This window comes from Mytilus galloprovincialis, chromosome 5 (genome assembly GCF_965363235.1).
Source record: "Mytilus galloprovincialis chromosome 5, xbMytGall1.hap1.1, whole genome shotgun sequence".
Taxonomy (NCBI): Eukaryota; Metazoa; Mollusca; class Bivalvia; order Mytilida; family Mytilidae; genus Mytilus; species Mytilus galloprovincialis.
The window spans coordinates 39,018,780-39,033,251 of NC_134842.1; the positions used below are offsets into that span (position 1 = coordinate 39,018,780).

At 30.7% G+C, this 14,472-nt stretch overlaps 2 protein-coding genes across 4 annotated transcripts in view; both read left to right on the forward strand.

The window, feature by feature from the left end:
* The first annotated feature begins 541 nt into the window (after positions 1-541).
* On the forward strand, positions 542-13,434 carry LOC143075791 (SREBP regulating gene protein-like). The gene is made up of 5 exons (XM_076251355.1): positions 542-664; positions 10,119-10,281; positions 11,434-11,585; positions 12,239-12,352; positions 13,299-13,434. Exons 1-5 carry the CDS (start codon positions 566-568, stop codon positions 13,386-13,388), a joined length of 618 nt encoding a protein of 205 aa, XP_076107470.1. The 5' UTR covers positions 542-565; the 3' UTR covers positions 13,389-13,434.
* Positions 13,435-13,485: 51 nt separating this feature from the next.
* LOC143075790 (uncharacterized) overlaps positions 13,486-14,472 on the forward strand; it is a 33,796-nt gene continuing 32,809 nt past the window's right edge. For all 3 annotated transcript variants that reach the window (XM_076251352.1, XM_076251353.1, XM_076251354.1), the window contains exons 1-2: positions 13,486-13,619; positions 14,236-14,382. In XM_076251352.1, the coding sequence (XP_076107467.1) occupies positions 13,500-13,619; positions 14,236-14,382 (267 nt within the window). In that variant the 5' untranslated portion in view covers positions 13,486-13,499. The remainder of the gene's footprint in view (positions 13,620-14,235; positions 14,383-14,472) is intronic.

The following is a 14,472-nucleotide window of genomic DNA, read 5'->3' on the forward strand; positions in this document are numbered from 1 at the left end:
TGTTATGTCAATTCGATGCTTTATTTATAAAACTCTCAGCCACACTTTGCCAGCTTTATTATTTAAGCGTGTTTCCAGACCCCACGACGAGGACGTGGTTCTACCTTGGGGTCCATATATTTTTTTATTTTTTTTTTATTTTTTTTAATTATTTTTAGTCATTAAATTAATTTAAAAAAATGTTTTCTAGTCGCTAAATAGTTTCTTGTCGCTTGTTGTCGCTAAAATAATTCTTGTTGTCGCTTCTTGTCGCTTGTTGACGCTTGTTGTCGCTAAAATTCTTGTTGTCGCTAATTAGTGAGACCGCTTTGAAAGAAGGAATTTGATTGGACAAAAATCTAAATTGGTCCAATCCAAAAGAATTTAACAAAATTATGTAAAGCTATGTTATTATTTCATCCCATATATTTTAATTTCGATTGTTATATTTTAGTTGTTAATTAAAAGAAGCAATTAAAAATTGAAAAACAAATATTTCAGTTTGTTTTACAATGTCATTGTCGAAAATTTTTAAAATTCGAAAATATGAAGTCATCAATGTTTATCTTGTAGCCACAGTTTTTGCATGCCAATGCTGAACTACAAAAGTTTTAGAAGACGTTGGATTCTTTTATTTATTTTGGTTGTAGGGTGTATTGTTTTACTCTCAAAAAATTTATCAAAGGTATAAAATAGTGTTGTTTCTACTATTGTTATCAGAGTTTTTGACCCAGTCTCTACTTTATACATGCTCTATAGTCGCCGTCAGCTGAAATTCGTAGCGGTTATCGGTAAAAATAATCTAAACTATCAATCGCGTTCACTCGAGATATAGTTTTCACATTTCATTCATAAATCGCAAAAAGAAAAACCACTACTGACCTACCTTTTAGACACAGGTACAGTATTCGACAATCGATTGAATAGACAGTTTACAAAAATTACTATCTATTGTATAGTCAATTCAAATCAATTGACTACTGCTGTAGGATCAATCAATTGTTGTCGGTTTATTACTATCATTTGTAGTCAATTCAGTAAATCTATTTAATCAACCCTTTATTTTTAAAGTTAATTGTATTCAATCGTTACGATCGATTATGAGTTGATCAACTCAATCAACTCTATCATTTGTATTTCAAGGGTCACGATCGTATCGATCGTGTTCAATCGTTACGATCGATTAAGAGTTGATCAACTCAATCAACTCTATCTTTTATATTTTAAGTGTCACGATTGTATCGATCGTGTTCAATCGTTACGATCGATTAAAAGTTGATCAACTCAATCAACTCTATCATTTGTATTTCAAGGGTCATGATCGTATCGATCGTGTTCAATCGTTACGATCTATTAAGAGTTGATCAACTCAATCAACTCTATCTGTTGTATTTCTAGGGTCACGATCGTATCGATCGTGTTCAATCGTTACGATCGATTAAGAGTTGATCAACTCAATCAACTCTATCTTTTGTATTTTAAGGGTCACGATCGTATCGATCGTGTTCAATCGTTACGATCGATTAAGAGTTGATCAACTCAATCAACTCTATCATTTGTATTTCAAGGGTCACGATCGTATCGATCGTGTTCAATCGTTACGATCGATTAAGAGTTGATCAACTCAATCAACTCTATCTTTTGTATTTTAAGGATCACGATCGTATCGATCGTGTTCAATCGTTACGATCGATTAAGAGTTGATCAACTCAATCAACTCTATCTTTTGTATTTCAAGGGTCACGATCGTATCGATTGTGTTCAATCGTTACGATCGATTAAGAGTTGATCAACTCAATCAACTCTTTCTTTTTTTATTTCAAGGGTCACGATCGTATCGATCGTGTTAAATCGTTACGATCTCAATTAACAGTTGATCAACTCAATCAACTCTATCTTTTATATTTCAAGGGTCACGATCGTATCAATCGTGTTTAATCGTTACGATCGATTAAGAGTTGATCAACTCAATCAACTCTATCTTTTATATTTCAAGGGTCACAATCGTATCGATCGTATTCAATCGTTACGATCGATTAAGAGTTGATCAACTCAATCAACTCTATCTTTTTTTATTTCAAGGGTCACGATCGTATCGATCGTGTTCAATCGTTACGATCGATTAAGAGTTGATCAACTCAATCAACTCTATCTTTTGTATTTCAGGGGTCACGATCGTACCGATCGTGTTCAATCGTTACGACGATTAATAGTTGATCAACTCAATCAACTCTATCTTTTATATTTCAAGGGTCACGATCGTATCGATCGTGTTCAATCGTTACGATCGATTAAGAGTTGATCAACTCAATCAACTCTATCTTTTTTTTATTTCAAGGGTCACGATCGTACATTTATATTCTAGTCAGCAAAAGTAGCCATACACACCTTTCAACTGTAATATATCACAAAATGTAATATATAATACAAAGTGAGGAATACCATTAAAAGCAGAATTAATTTTCAAAGCGTTTGCATATAATTAAAATAATCTTAATTTTTCGGAAAATTACCAGATCCTCTTTAAAAGGTCATAGGTATCAAATTATGTTTGTAGAAAAAAGTATCTAGAATAGAGACCCTATTTTAAAAATACTAATTAAATATTATTATTTTCAAAGATATGCAACATTTTAACCAAGCTATGCTAATGTATAACATTTTGCGTTTAAGTAAGTATTTGTTTTTAATTTTAGTTAAAAAAAAATACGTTTTTAAAATCTGAAATATTGCAAAAACATTTTTTTTTTGTGTGTTTATGTCTGAAATCATTGCTTTTAATTCGAAAATTCAACATTGGACCATTTGGGCCATTTCTAAGATTAAAACCGTGTATATTGAAGACACATTGTATTGTATCGTTTCTTTTGTTGACTAGCATATTACTAATTAAACGTGCCTAAATGTGTATTTCCAATACTAATAATGCATATAAGTAATCAATATCTGTTTCTGTATAGTATTTCGTGTACTTCACTTTATTAATTATTGTTTTTCTTTTAGACTGAATGATTTTTTTTAAGTTTTTCAGTTTTTGATTGTTTAATAGTTAATTTGTTGCATTTTTTTCACTAGAAATACTCACAAGATTCCAAAATATACGTACAAGTACGTATATTTTTTTTTTAGTAATATTAGCAGTCAAAATAATTTAATCAAGTAAACAACTCGTTAAAACAATACATTATTATTATTCATTATTTTTTGTTAATATTAATCGTTTTAAGTCAAAAACGTAATAGTAAATGTAACTCATATCTTTTACTTTTTTGTAGGGAGAATAAAAGTGTAAAGCGCTTATAATCCCCATAATTTTTCAAAATTACACCTTGTGTAAAGTTATTAAATCTCATATTTGTGGTACATGTAATAGTAATATAAAATTGAAACAAATCTGCACAAAATTAACTAAATTAGTTTTGTACTACTGTTAAAAAATATGTGCAGGAATCCTGCATTTACCATTTATTATTATTTGTTTGAAATTGGTAATCATTCTTCAATTAGTATATTTTTACTAAATTCATTAATTTGTGCATTTATCTTTATAGTTTGCACTCCATTATTGTCAAGTGTTAATTAAATCGTTAATTTTTCTATATTCTCTATGTGTTAACCTATATTCCAGCATTCCTTATTGTTTCTAACCTGTTAACCCCATCCACACCATACACAAAATCAAATGTTATGACAAGTTGAAACATTACTGATTATAGGTGCATACAAATACTAATTATGCATACATATTCATGTATTAAAACACAATTAATTTATACTAATAATGTATAATTATCCATTAGTGCTGTCAAAAATGTAATTTCCCCCAAAAATCATTACAATAACTTGTTTATATGCATTTATTATGAAATATGTCTCTGTCTGAATTTCTGTAAACAATTAATAAAACATGGCTTAAGGTAGCACAATACCAAGATTTTTTCACTCCCAATCAGACAACTTTAAACTGATGTAATTCATTTCATCTTTCTTTATATTTAATAAATGAGGTACCAAAAGAAAGAAGAAAGATTAATCTTTCAAATTGTGATAATTTCATTATGACATAATTATTACATAATTAATTATTATGTGATTAGTTGCTATATTGTGATGTCCACACTTGAATGAATTTAGCGTCTTTGTTCTTTATAGCATCCCAAAATATTTTTATAGATTCCTTTACAACACAGCTTGACCTCCAAAACTGTGTCTCAGATTTCCAAAAACATCAAAAGAACAAATTTTATACCCAATTGAATTTAGTGATCTCTTATGAATTGATGTTGCAAAATTCATTGAAGATTTTTGAGAGAATGAAATACAATAGGAAAAATCTGACACACAGTTTTGGAGGTCAAACTGCGTGGTGCAAGAATCTATAAAATATTTTGGGATGCTATGAATAACAAAGAAGCTAAATTCATTCAAGTATGGACATCACAATATGGCAACTAATTACATAACAATTAATTATGTAATTATTATGCCATAATGAAATTATCACAATTTGAAAGATTAATCCTTTTTCTTTCTTTTGGTACCTCATTTATAAAATTTAAAGAAAGATAAGTGGAATTACATCAGTTTAAAGATGTCTGATTGGGGATGAAAAATCTTTGTATTGTGCTACCTTAATATCAAAACTTATATGCATGTACAAACAATGTTGTTTTCATTCATAAAGAAACCTATGTATATTGGTCATAGTTACATTGATGATCAGTTTATGTTTAGTGCATTAAACAGTAACAGATAATGGCGTAGACAAGTGATAATATCTTATCTTTTACACTAATCAAAATATCATTTGCATAAATGAATGAAATGAAATTAATTTTTAGTGAATCATACATTTACAAAATATATGATTTCTTTCATTGCTATAATAAGTACAAACATCCAATCTAAATAAAATGCATATGCATCTAATTTGTTTAACTATTTTTAATATAAAGTTTAGTAATTAACATCATTATTTATACAACATCAACAATTATAAAAAACTTTTATTCAAACATATTGTAATAAAAAAATCACAAAAATAATAACCAGTATAAATACAATTTTATGCAAATGTCCTTGGTCAGAAGTCTGCTGTTCAGTAGTTGTCGTTTGCTGTTATGGTTCATAAGTGTTTCTCGTTTCTCATTTTGTATACAAATTAGGCTGCTGCTTTTCCTGTTTAAATTGTGTTTCACTAGTCATTTTGGGGCCCTTGATAGCTTGCAGTTCGGTGTAAGCCAATGCGTGTTAAAGTCCGTAATTTAACCTGTAATTGTTAACTTTATATATATACATTATTATTTCGATGGAGAGTTGTCTCAATGGCACTAATACCACATCTTCTTATTTATATGTATATATAAAAACTAACAAATCCTTGCAAAAAATACATACTCAGTTTGCTATTTGCAGTTATAATTATATGAAAACCGTTTTATAATATTTATTTCCACCTATGTTGTCGATTGCACAAGTCTTTCATTGGTAACGATCAAGTTGTTGCATTTCTTATTAAGTTGATTGAGTTGAATTTGGTAATCAATTGTGATCAATAGTATCGATCGTTACGATCAAGTGTTTGTAATTTCGTATTAAGTTGATTGAGTTGATTTTTGGTAATCAATCGTGATCAATCGTATCGATCGTTACGATCGAGTCGTTGTATTTCGTATTGAGTTGATTGAGTTGATTTTTGATAATCAATCGTATCAATTATTACGATTGAGTGTTTGTATTTCGTATTGAGTTGATTGAATTGATTTTTGGTAATCAATCGTGATCAATCGTATCGATCGTTACGATCGAGTTTTTGTATTTAGTATTGAGTTGATTGAGTCAAAGTTGATTTTTGGTAATCAATCGTGATCAATTTGTATCGATCGTTACGATCAAGTGTTTGTATTTCGTATTGAGTTGATTGAGTTGATTTTTGGTAATCAATCGTGATTAATAGTATCGATCGTTACGATCGAGTGTTGTATTTCGTATTGAGTTGATTGAGTTGATTTTTGGTAATCAATCGTGATCAATAGTATCAATCATTACGATTGAGTGTTTGTATTTCGTATTGAGTTGATTGAGTTGATTTTTGGTAATCAATCGTGATCAATCGTATCGATCGTTACGATCGAGTCGTTGTATTTCGTATTGAGTTGATTGAGTTGATTTTTATGCCCCACCTACGATAGTAGAGGGGCATTATGTTTTCTGGTCTGTGCGTCCGTTCGTCCGTTCGTTCGTCCGTCTGTCCCGCTTCAGGTTAAAGTTTTTGGTCGAGGTAGTTTTTGATGAAGTTGAAGTCCAATCGACTTCAAACTTGGTACACATGTTCCCTATGATATGATCTTTCTAATTTTAATGCCAAATTAGAGATTTTACCCCAATTTTACGGTTCACTGATAGAAAATGATAGTGCAAATTTCAGGTTAAAGTTTTTGGCTTCAGGTTAAAGTTTTTGGTCAAGGTAGTTTTTGATGAAGTTGAAGTCCAATCAACTTGAAACTTAGTATACATGTGCCCTATGATATGATCTTTCTAATTTAAATGCCAAATTAGAGTTTTGACCCCAATTTTACGGTTCACTGAACATAGAAAATGATAGTGCAAATTTCAGGTTAAAGTTTTTGGCTTCAGGTTAAAGTTTTTGGTCAAGGTAGTTTTTGATGAAGTTGAAGTCCAATCAACTTGAAACTTAGTATACATGTGCCCTATGATATGATCTTTCTAATTTAAATGCCAAATTAGAGTTTTGACCCCAATTTTACGGTTCACTGAACATAGAAAATGATAGTGCAAATTTCAGGTTAAAGTTTTTGGCTTCAGGTTAAAGTTTTTGGTCAAGGTAGTTTTTGATGAAGTTTAAGTCCAATCAACTTGAAACTTAGTATACATGTGCCCTATGATATGATCTTTCTAATTTAAATGCCAAATTAGAGTTTTGACCCCAATTTTACGGTTCACTGAACATAGAAAATGATAGTGCAAATTTCAGGTTAAAGTTTTTGGTCAAGGTAGTTTTTGATAAAGTAGAAGTCCAATCAACTTGAAACTTAGTATACATGTTCCCTTTGATAAGATCATTCTAATTTTAATGCCAAATTAGAGAATTTATTCCAATTTCACAGTCCTTTAAACATAGAAAATGATAGTGTGAGTGGGGCATCCGTGTACTGTGGACACATTCTTGTTTAGTAATCAATCGTGATCAATAGTATCGATCATTACGATTGAGTGTTTGTATTTCGTATCGAGTTGATTGAGTTGATTTTTGGTAACCAATCGTGATCAATCGTATCGATCGTTACGATCGAGTGTTTGTATTTAGTATTGAGTTGATTGAGTTGATATATGATAATCAATCGTATCGATTGTTACGATTGAGTGTTTGTATTTCGTATCGAGTTGATTGAGTTGATATTATATAATCAATCGTATCTATCGTAACGATCTTTGGTTTGTACTTTTTAGTTAGTTGATAGAATTGAAAACTGGTTATCAATCGTGATCAATCGTATCAATCGATGTTTTAAAGTCAATTGTTATTGTATCAATCAATTGTCGAATACTGTACCTTAATGACCTTTTAAGTGATCGCACTGTAATAATCCCTTTATAAAAACAAAACGGTACTGAGAAAAAATCTTCAGGGTTTCAACAGACGAAGAAATTGATGATAAGATTGAAATAAATTCATAAAATTCATTTTAACCTAACAAGTTGTTATTGTTGGTATCTGTTTTTGTAGGATCAATGGAAGTAGCTAGTTTCTTAATGCTATTAAACAGTTTTGAAGACTTGCTCATTTTGATAGGTCACTAGTCTAAATTTCACATGTTAAGATAGTTTTTTGCAGTAGTCGGTAAGATAAATTCGTTACATAGTGTGCTAGTGACGTAATACAGTATATATGGGGTCAGTAATTTCCATATGGCGATTCGAGCTTCGCTCTCACCCTATATATGGAATTTACTAATCCCATACCGTAAGCTTATTAATATACTATTGAAACGCAAGCAGTTTGTAAAATTTAAAAAAATAGAATCATGCGCAGTTTAATTGGATAAAAAATTATATCCTGTATTGTTTGAACAAATTGATAATGTCATTAAAATAAGATTCCATTCCTGTTCATCTAGTTTAATAATGAAATATAATCTAGTTTGTTTGCACACATGCGCAAATGACATAGAAGTTATAAATTGCACTTGGGACACATTCTTGTTCTGATATGTTTTTGCATTCAATTTATTCTAGCTTTAATTTTTTTAAATAAAGATAAAAACATAAGTTGAAGGAGTGTATTGTGAAAGGTGAAAAAAAGGTGAAATAACTCAAATTACTATTTTAAAACAACTTTGAAAGACACAATTATTAACGACATAAAGCCTTAGGTAATGACTATTAATCGGCAGTGCGTTTGACACCAAAGCTGTCAAGTGAAGCCATGCACTGAATGGTTTAGTTAATTTGAGTTTACACAGCTAGGTGAACTTCTTGTCCATGACCGGAGAATTACGAATTTACCGGTATTGCAATCAATATGATATCAGTGTGAAGGCTCTGAATCCAGGTGAAAAAGATTTCCCGGGTTATCTATTTTTCTCAGGTCACACCCGCAGGAATGAGGATACGGGTCAGTTTACAAAGTATGAAGACGTCATACTGATCGATTTGACACAAGATTTTTTTGTGTAAAAAAAATCAATTTACAGAGACAAGTGACTGTGTGTCGGACTATCGGGCTGTCGGATTATAGGACTGTCAGACTATCGGTCTGTCGGATTATGGGTCTGACCCCAAGGACAATTTAGTGATACTAGGAAACATTTTTTTATTAAGATTACTTATTCCTTAAAAATATTTTTAAAAATATGCAAAAGAAAACAAATTTAGCGATAAGAAAGTTAATAGCCTATCAATAGATATATCATGTATATAGATGTAATTGCTACATTTATTTGTGATATTTTATTATTCATTATATATATATTACACAGAGCATACACGTAACATACCCTGTTGTATTATGATAATAATTTTAATTGTGTTTTAGAACAATAAATACATGATATATATTCATGATATTTGTTGTATTTATCTTATAATATGTTTTTAAAACTCTCTTTGTACAATATGATAACTTGTAAAATGCCATGAACACATTCATTCTTTATTTTTTTAATCCAGGTCCAGTGTAAAATATCCACCATCCATCATAAGATTCATAAGGTCTTATTTTAAGGGGAAATATGAAAGATATTGCTTGGTATATTTTTTGGGGCTAAATGAATTAACTTGAGGATTTGTATAGCTACTTTCTTTGGTTACATCTTCTGACATCAGACTCGGACTTCTCTTGAACTGAATTTTAATGTGCGTATTGTTATGCGTTTACTTTTCTACATTGGCTAGAGGTATAGGGGGAGGGTTGAGATCTCACAAAAATGTTTAACCCCGCCGCATTTTTGCGCCTGTCCCAAGTCAGGAGCCTCTGGCCTTTGTTAGTCTTGTATTATTTTAATTTTAGTTTCTTGTGTACAATTTGGAAATTAGTATGGCGTTCATTATCACTGAACTAGTATATATTTGTTTAGGGGCCAGTTGAAGGACGCCTCCGGGTGCGGGAATTTCTCGCTACATTGAAGACCTGTTGGTGACCTTCTGCTGTTGTTTTTTTCTATGGTCGGGTTGTTGTCTCTTTGGCACATTCCCCATTTCCATTCTCAATTTTATACAAATCCTTGATTAACTCAACTGTTTTATTTTACTATCAAAACCTTTTAATTTTATTCTTGACGTTGTTGCTGAATTTCCTACAAAAAGTTTTATTTGATTTGAAGAAAAGTATTGTTGTACACACTATTTACATGTAAAGACCTCATTGTGAATTTCAGATGAAAATACTGAAAAACAGCAATAAACATAATAAAAGAGCTATATTCCTATGCTTTGAGGAAAATGAGTACAGGGAAAATATGTTTTGAAATAACATCCCATGTTCCTTCTATTCTACAACATTTGAAAGCTTTCTCTTTTTTTGCACTCCTAGAAATATATTGTACATTTTTGTACATGCGACCAGGACTTTTGAGTCTTTTAAATTATGTATATATTCTGATTTTTTTCATTTATTTCAGAATTCAAGTCTCATTGAGGATGATTATGAAACTAAACACGCCATAAGAAGACAGCCATTTCAATGGAAACCAAATCTGCCTGATGTAGTCTCAAACAATAGCACTAAAATTGTACCCTGTAGGAATTCCGTCCAAGGAAAGTTGATAATTGTTGATGAAAGAGGTATACTTTAGTTCTGATATACTCTGATTTCATTGTACACACAAGAGTTACTTGATAGCATTAAACATTTATCATATGCAATATAAGGATCAATCAAACATTGTCTGCATGCAAAAAAGTGTCACCTTCAAAACCTTATAGTTTAATCCGAGTGAAAAGAGTTTTAGACATGTTAGAAGTAGGAATTAAATTTACCAATAGTGACATCTTTTCATTGCTTCAAATTCAATTTGAAAAAACTGGTAAAATGAAACAGTTTCTTTTCCAGATCTGTCATCAGTCAGGGGACTTACTTAAACAAGTGATTTTCTAAATCACTGATTCAAGTAACATTATTTCCATAAAGGTTGGAAGTTAGAGTTGTCTTTCTTTCAAAATCACCTATTTAAGTAGTACAAATTAATCACCAGAAGAAGTGATTTAATTTTATTGTACCTTTAATATAGAATACTAACATGACTAATGATCCAGGGACTAATTATGTTTCTAAACTTATCAGAACCAACATCTGTGTTGTCTAGGATGACCAGGTCATTTCAGGTGATGACCTTGTACTGAATCTAGGATAATGACATAAAAATCACTTGTTTAAGTATCAGACCTCAATTTCCTTCCCAAAAATCACTTCTTTAAGTATCATTCTTTTAATAACCCCCACTAATTTCAACACCCCCGAACAGTGAAATTTTTATCGCGAACAGTAGAATTTTATTACATAATCTGAAAAATGAAACCTTGAACTTCACAGGAAAAATACTCCCACTGCTGTGAAAAATCTTTTAAGAAAGTATCAGTTCATTATGTAAAGCCATTATTATAGCATTTTTTCAACTAAAATAGAATTTTCAGCTAAATAATAGCATCAAAGGTATAAACCTTGCTACTTAAAAGAAGCAAAAAGTTCATATTTTTTAATTTTACTAATTAAAAGATATTGTTTAAACCTATGTGTTTCAAATTTTGAAAAAAATACAAAATCCCAATTTGTGACAAAACCTTGAACATGTTGAATTTGCTACTCAAATAAGTGATTTAAAAATCACTTATTTCAGTAAGTCCCCTGACTGGTCATATATATCATGTTAATAGCACAATTTTATCTTTGAGTCCTCTCACTGTAGCTTTAAAAATTCTTTTATTCTGATTTTACAGGGTATATCTGCAACAGAACCGAATTGGACAATAGAGGATGTTGTGATGTAACTCTTCAGCATATATCAAAGCATCGCTGTGATAAGTGTAGTAGTAATGGCTGCTGTGAACAGTTTGAATTCTGTGTTTCTTGTTGTTTAAATCCAGAAAAGGTAATGAATATAGATTTTATGATAAATTTTGAATATAATGCTGTTGAATTATGTACTTGTTTATGTACATATAGCCATTTAAATTAGCCTTTGTCAGTCCCAATCCAACACAGAAAACATCCATGAGATATCTTCATTATCCTCAAACTAGGGAACACTCAAATAATTGTTTACAATTACAAAATCCTTTTGTATAATTATTGCAGCAAAATCAAAAATGACCATAACAACTTCAACATCAATGTCAAGAAGCAGAGTGGTCTGAGCAGTTCATCAACTGTACCACTTGCTAGAGCTCTGTCAAAACTGAGATTGTAAGCTTTATCCCTGCATGTGGCAGTAGAGTTGGACTTCAATCTTAATTGGCTGTTTTCCTGCTGAAGTTTTGTTGGGCTTTCCAGCTTCCTCTACTAAAAAAAATTGGCCATTATAAAATAGTAAATAATGCTGTAAGTGGAGTTAAACACAAACAAGTCAACCAATAAGTTAATTGTCAGTGAATGCTTTATATTCCAAATCTTCATGATTATGAAATAAGCATTTTCTATTTACAATATGAAATATCTAGTATAATGATAGACAGTAATTTAAGTTGTCGTTTGAATGTGTCCTCTAACTGCTTTACTGAATTTTATTTATATTGTATTTTTCAGAAAACTCTGTTAACCAGGGTGTTAGAAGAAGCTAGACAGTTAGGAGATAGATCTTTAGCATCTGTTGGGGATCAATTTGAGTTGTGTTTAGCTAAATGTAGAACATCGTCTCAGGTAATTTTGGCTATTCAGTGATTGATATGAACATAACTAGATGAGGTTTGATTGCCAATGAGACATATAGATAAAGTAGATTAATGCAATTATAGGCAGAAACTGTACAGCTTTCAACAATGAGAAAAACCTGCCAATAAATAGGTCTTCTGCTATAAAGTTTTTTATTTTTAAACTACAGATACAAAGTCTGAATGAAATCTCTTCTTGTTGATTCATTTGAGGCATCAAATACTGTAAACCAACTTATTTTCGCGGATACTTTATTTCGCGTTTAGCCCTTTCGAGTCCATTTCGCGGCAATTTAATTTCACAGTTTTCTAATTAACTTGATGTTGTTAAATACGGAAAGATCCAAGTTTTACATATTCGCGACGATTTAACTTCGCGATATTTTTCTACTCACGAAAGTCGCGAAAATAAATCGCTCGCGAAAATTAGTTGGTTTACAGTAAATATCAATTAGCATACACTTATTTTAATGTAAAGCAGACAGTTTTCAGGCCTTCTTATTTATGATAAGTATTAAATGTTCATGCAGTTTACCTTCCATTTTTATGGTATTATGGTATACTGTTTGTCAATGCATTGGAATACCTGTTAAGACAACTAATTATTCTTTTTATCAATCTTGGTGGATCTGCGAAGACAAATTTCTATTTGATTATGATGCTTTTTAATAGATATTCCTGAGTTATGGGACTTTAATTCATAAAACTGTGAGAAATTGGCATACATATCATTGAAGCTCAAGCTTTCTTTATTAGACATTTCAAATATTTTATCACAATGTAATACAATATACCTGTTTATTTTGATAATCTTTAGATTTATTTTTTAAACATCTGTACCTGAATTGTTAAAAGTCGGTTTAAAAGGAACATGCTATTTATTATGTAAACCTATGAATACAATATTTTACAGTTATGTAATTTTCTAATTTCAGAGTGTTCAGCATGAGAATTCTTACAGAAATCCTAAAGCCAAATACTGTTATGGAGGAAATCCACCAGAACTATTGTCTCTAACTTCATAATAATATATGTAATTAACATTCCAGTGCATTTTTATTTGTATATATTGAACATAGTATAATTTATTGTGTAAATAGTATTTATATTTTTGTAAATTTTTTGTTGTACCTTATATGATGGCCACAGCTACCAAGAAACCTAAGGTGAAGAAGCCCGAGGAGAATCCATTTAAAGTTCTATGGATGAACTCCTGTTACCAACAAACTTTATTACCAGATGCTCCATGGCATAAGGTAGGTAGGATATATCTGTAAACCACAATATAAAAAGGAGACAACATGCAATGTACCATATAAGATAAGGAGATTTGGTATAATTGCCAATGAGACAATCATCCACCAGACACCTATAATGTAAATGGTAGCAATTACAGGTCATGGTACATGTACTGCAATGAGCAAAATTAGTACTGCATAGAAAGTGATGAAAGGATCTGCCATAAAATGTAAAACAATTCAAACAAGAAAATCAATGACCTGATTTATTTACAACACTTTTATTTTTTCTATGATTAAAGAAAGATGTTGTTTATCAAGTTCACATGATTAACATTTTTAATTGCAATTGAGATTTGCACAGAAATATGATTTGTTATTCTCACTTGTTCTGAATGCAAATTAAAGTATAAATGAGTTATATTATGATGTTATTTTTTCTTCTTCAGTGCTATCACTTTTTACCAGCTCCTATTGTACAATTCTGTACTAATAGTCCTAATGGTTTGACATATGATTTGTGAAATAGTAATTTGACCAACATATTATAACTGTAGTACAACAATGAATATTCTTATCCTTATTGACAAAAACTGAAAGATTATTCTTTCATAAAATGAAATCAATTTTACAGATTGAAGATAAGATAGCAGAAAGTCTGACACTGAAAGTTGAGAGACAGTTTGGTAAACCAGAGAGGAAAGAGGCCCTCTTACAGAATCTGGGTATACCATTTGTCAGCAAGTATTTGCCTGATGCTGACTGGAACCCACAACTTTTGGTAAGGACAACTTCACTAAATCATTCTACAGATTTTTGGTGTGCTGGTACCCACATTATCTGGTTGATAATTTCTACAAAATCATTTCAT

What these genes read in the sequence shown, in the direction of transcription:
- LOC143075791 (XM_076251355.1), top strand. Translation starts at nt 566, where the DNA reads ATGCCAATGCTGAACTACAAAAGTTTTAGAAGACGTTGGATTCTTTTA. An exon ending in TCTCAAAAAATTTATCAAAG is followed by an intron (nt 665 to 10,118) that starts GTATAAAATAGT and finishes CATTTATTTCAG; the next exon opens with AATTCAAGTCTCATTGAGGA. An exon ending in GATAATTGTTGATGAAAGAG is followed by an intron (nt 10,282 to 11,433) that starts GTATACTTTAGT and finishes CTGATTTTACAG; the next exon opens with GGTATATCTGCAACAGAACC.